At 32.1% G+C, this 4,237-nt stretch overlaps 1 protein-coding gene across 1 annotated transcript; it reads left to right on the top strand.

The window, feature by feature from the left end:
- Nucleotides 1-2,194: 2,194 nt before the first annotated feature.
- Nucleotides 2,195-3,751, top strand: LOC145684979 (TNF receptor-associated factor 4-like). The gene is made up of 2 exons (XM_081757327.1): nucleotides 2,195-3,147; nucleotides 3,367-3,751. The coding sequence occupies exons 1-2, from the start codon at nucleotides 2,195-2,197 to the stop codon at nucleotides 3,749-3,751; spliced, it is 1,338 nt and encodes a 445-aa protein (XP_081613453.1).
- Nucleotides 3,752-4,237: the final 486 nt, after the last annotated feature.

Raw genomic sequence — 4,237 nt, 5'->3', positions numbered from 1 at the left:
GATAATATCTACATTTTCCTTGAAAAATCATTTTTTTAAAAAATACTCAATACAATAGCAATTTATATAATAGGTAATCATCGAAAAAGTGTACGCCTTTTGCGATAATCACACTTATAAAGGAAAAAAGTTTGTCCCAGATCATTTTAAAGAATAAAATGTGCCTAAAATAACTATATATCGCTATATTCGTTGTTGGGAAAAATGAATATCATCCAATCGCAAATCAGGATCAGGTCAACAAAGTAGTTGTAATGGATAAAACTAACTTTCGTTGATTGGAGGAACAAGTCAACATAGCTGTAAAATCAACGAGAACGTTCGCCAAAACATTCAAATATAACCAGTCTTATATAGTAAAAACTCTTTTAAGAACAAATGCCAAATGTAATAGAGGAGAAAAATATAAGAGAAGTGAGAAGCAGCAACAACTTCGAACAAGATGGAGACGCTTGATGGAAAGCAATTAATTCTCGATTACGAAAGTTTTTTTTTTTTTTACTTTCCAAGCATTTCAATAAAAAATGCAAACATAGAATTTTACGAGACTTGTTATATAGCACAGTCCCTGAAGATGTTAAATTAAAAAGAACAGCACATTTGAGGGAAAAAATCCTGGTATCGGTATCTGTTACACCTGCTGGGATTTCACAACCGCTATTCCAACGTTCTCGAATGACAATCAAAAAATGTACCTAAATGAGTACTTTAACAAACGACTTATTGCGTTTATCAAAAAGTACCATTTGGCCAGATCTGTTTCATCTCACTATGCGAGGTCAGTGGTATCATATCTAACAGATGCTGTTGCTAAGCAAGATAATCCACCTTGTGCTCCGGAGCTTCGGCCAATTGAACGACTTTGGTTAATTCTTAAAGGGTTTGTGTACTAGAACGGGTGGGAAGACAAAAATGAAAAGAACCTTAAGAAGAGAATATGGTATTGCTTGAAAATAATAGACTTGGATCTCATACAGCGGATGGCTGATAATATATCAAAAATTAGATCACGTTCGACGCACTGGAAGAATTAATTAATGTATGTTATTTCTTTTGGTTCATTATGTACGCAAGACTGTAAAAAAAATTAACATTGCAGAATTATTTTCATTTCTCGTTGTTATACTGAATCATATTTAGTGCCAAATTTTAGGTATAATCTGTTATTTATTTATTTTTATTTTTATTTGAACGGCTTTTCAGAACAATTAAAGATAAGCCTACATCCTCATAAACCTTACTGAGTTTATTGTATGTGGCAAATCCCCTACCCAGGTGTTTCCTTTACAAGAGGAAGTGAATCTAAGAAACATCTCTAAGCAGGAAAATGTACTACTTTCGTTTATATTGGGCCGACAACACTTCAAGTGTTCTGGTCGTCATATGATTTATGCGTTTAATTACTCCAGGCGAGCACATCATATCATTCCAATGGGTTAGAAAAATGTTTGTCTGTTATATATTCATCAAAAGTAATTTTATCTTAAATATAAAATATTGTGCTCGGAGGGAAGGTGAGCTCTGTACAAACCAAGCCACTAGATTGTACCTCACACCATGTCATGACATTTGAACCTTACATGAGTAACAATGAGAATAAGTATCGTTGAGGGGTAAGAATTTCATGAGGTTTCCTAACTCCGATCTCGAAAAAATATAATTAATTAAAAATAATATTAGTTGTCGCTCATCAAACCGTAGCAAAATCTGCGAATATACTCTTATCAATGAACTGATAGGATAACCTGTTATTTTCAAAATAGATAATATCGTTCTTAAGTTGTTATCAGTTTTATTGTATGATTTTCGTAATCTCAACAACATATAGCTCACTCTAGTTAATTTGCGTAGTTTTCAAGAATTCTTTTGTGTCACATACATTTTTTTTATAATCTCCCAAGACTTACAAATAACGACGGGCGGCGGTTATGTGAACTTAACTATTTCACAAAATAAATTAAATTCGTAAACTTTATATGTGTAGGTCATAACAAGCATACTATAGAACTTCTGTAGTACAACCACTACTATGCGAATTTACAACAGCTGAAAATTTTGTACGATTTAACTCTGGTCGCAGTGATTCATGCGCTATCTTGACACTAACACTGCAATGTACATACATTACGTTGACTCAAGTAGAATTGGAAATTTAGTTTGAAGTCTGTGAAACAAATATACTTCACTATTTATAATGCCGACAGATAAATTCTGTCAGAACTGTCAAAAATACATCGAAGGAGATTTAGGGGATCACCAGTTAATTTGTGTACCTAATGGCGCCCAATCACAACAAACTAATGTGACTCTTCAGAAAAATAATACGTGCACAGGTGAGAAATATCAATGTGAATTCTGTCTACAACATTTTGACTCTGAGCAATTATTCAATGATCATGTCGAACAATGTAGAGCAGAAACTGTACAGTGTACAAAGTGTTCCGTAAAAGTGCAACCTTTTAACACGTGCTTACATGTAAAGAAACATTCCGAAAAAACACAGTCAAATTGTAATTACTGTGGGAAGAAAATATTAGAAGATGATCTAAAATTGCACATCCTAAATTGTGAATTTTCATTAACTCCTTGTGAAAATTGTGGTGTGATGGTTCAAAAGTTTGCTCTACTCCATCATTTGGAACACTTTTGTGCGAAGAGGACTGTGAAGTGTGAACATTGCGCGTGTGAGACAGTAGCTGATATACTTGAAGATCATTTTAATATTTGTGATTTAATTCCTATTTACTGTGAGAATAAATGTGGAAAAGAAATGCCTCGGAAGGATTTGAAGCAACACTTGTTGGAGGAATGTCCTAAAAGAATTGTTATGTGTGAATATTGTAGTGAAGAAATGGAGGCCAAGGAGTTGGAAGATCATCACTTAGAGTGTTTAAAATTTCTGGTTGAATGCCCAAAGAATTGTGGCGTAAGTGTCGAGAGGAAGGATATAGACAAACATCTGGATGAAGCATGTGTGAAACTCTTTGCTAAATGTAGCTTTGAAAGTGTTGGTTGCAAATACGAAGGGTTTCCTTTTGAGTTACGTAGCCACTTACAAGAAGAGAGCATTCAGCATCTAGAGCTCATGAAAGCTTCTAATGAGCAACTTTCAGAACAATTTCGGAGGAAAGAAAGTTCTATAGAAGAGTTAGAAATAAAATTCAGAAGAATGGAAGATGAATTAAAAGAAAATGTTCGTCAACTTTCAGAACAACTTCATTCAAAAGACATTGCAATAGTAAAGTTGGAAGAAAGGTTAAAGGAAAAGAACAAAACAATGGTTCTCAAGAATGGAAAATTTTTGTGGAAAATTTCAAATATCTCTGAGAAACTTATGCGATATAAAGTTAATGAACTTCTTTACAGTGATAGTTTTTATGACTCTCAGTACGGGTATAAGTTAAAAGTTTTGTTATACTTAAATGGTTATAAGGATAACATTGGGAATAGTACAAAATATGAGAATACTTTACTAGTTGGTATTTCAATATGTTCTGGGGAATACGATTCTCTTTTGGAATGGCCTTTCAAGAAAACAGTTGAAATCAAACTAATTAACTTGAAAGATAGAGAGAAAGATGTTATGACATCTATAACATATCTGGGAGAAAATTTATCGAGCAACCAAAGACCATTGAATGGTCAAGATAATGTGGCTCGGGGTAATGGTTTAATTCTACATGAAATGCTGAAGAACGGAGACTATATATCTGATGATGATGAAATATTTTTGGAAGTAACCATTACTTAGAATATGTTTTTTAAACATGTTCACTGTCACCAAAACATTATTTTACATTTAGAGCGGACGAACGAAGTACAGTTTATATTTTCTTATTCGAAGTAACGTAGAAGATTGTTATTTAGTAATAGAAAAATTAAATCTAAGTGATTAATTATTTATTAGATCATTTGTGATTTAACATTTTGTCATAGTTAGGAAAAAGTCGAAAATTTAACGGATTAAAATTTAAAAATTATAGCCACGGAAAAATAATTGGTTAAATTAAAAATAAATGACAGAAAAATAACTTAACATTAAAATTATTAACAACAGAATAAACCAATCAAAATTAAAATTAACAATGACAATTTCACTACTATTACTACACATTGCATTTTTGTGATTTGCATTGATTTGTGAAAGTTAATGGATAAAATTAAAGGTGTTGGGAGTTATTACAAAAAGTTACTGTTTTCATATTAAATTGATGCTAAAAGTAATATTATACCATAG

The sequence above is a fragment of the Thermobia domestica genome, chromosome 5, assembly GCF_964235325.1.
Source record: "Thermobia domestica chromosome 5, izTheDome1.hap1.1, whole genome shotgun sequence".
Lineage (NCBI taxonomy): Eukaryota > Metazoa > Arthropoda > Insecta > Zygentoma > Lepismatidae > Thermobia > Thermobia domestica.
The sequence above is the reverse complement of the archived record's forward strand: the minus strand, read 5'-3'. Positions and strand labels throughout refer to the sequence as shown.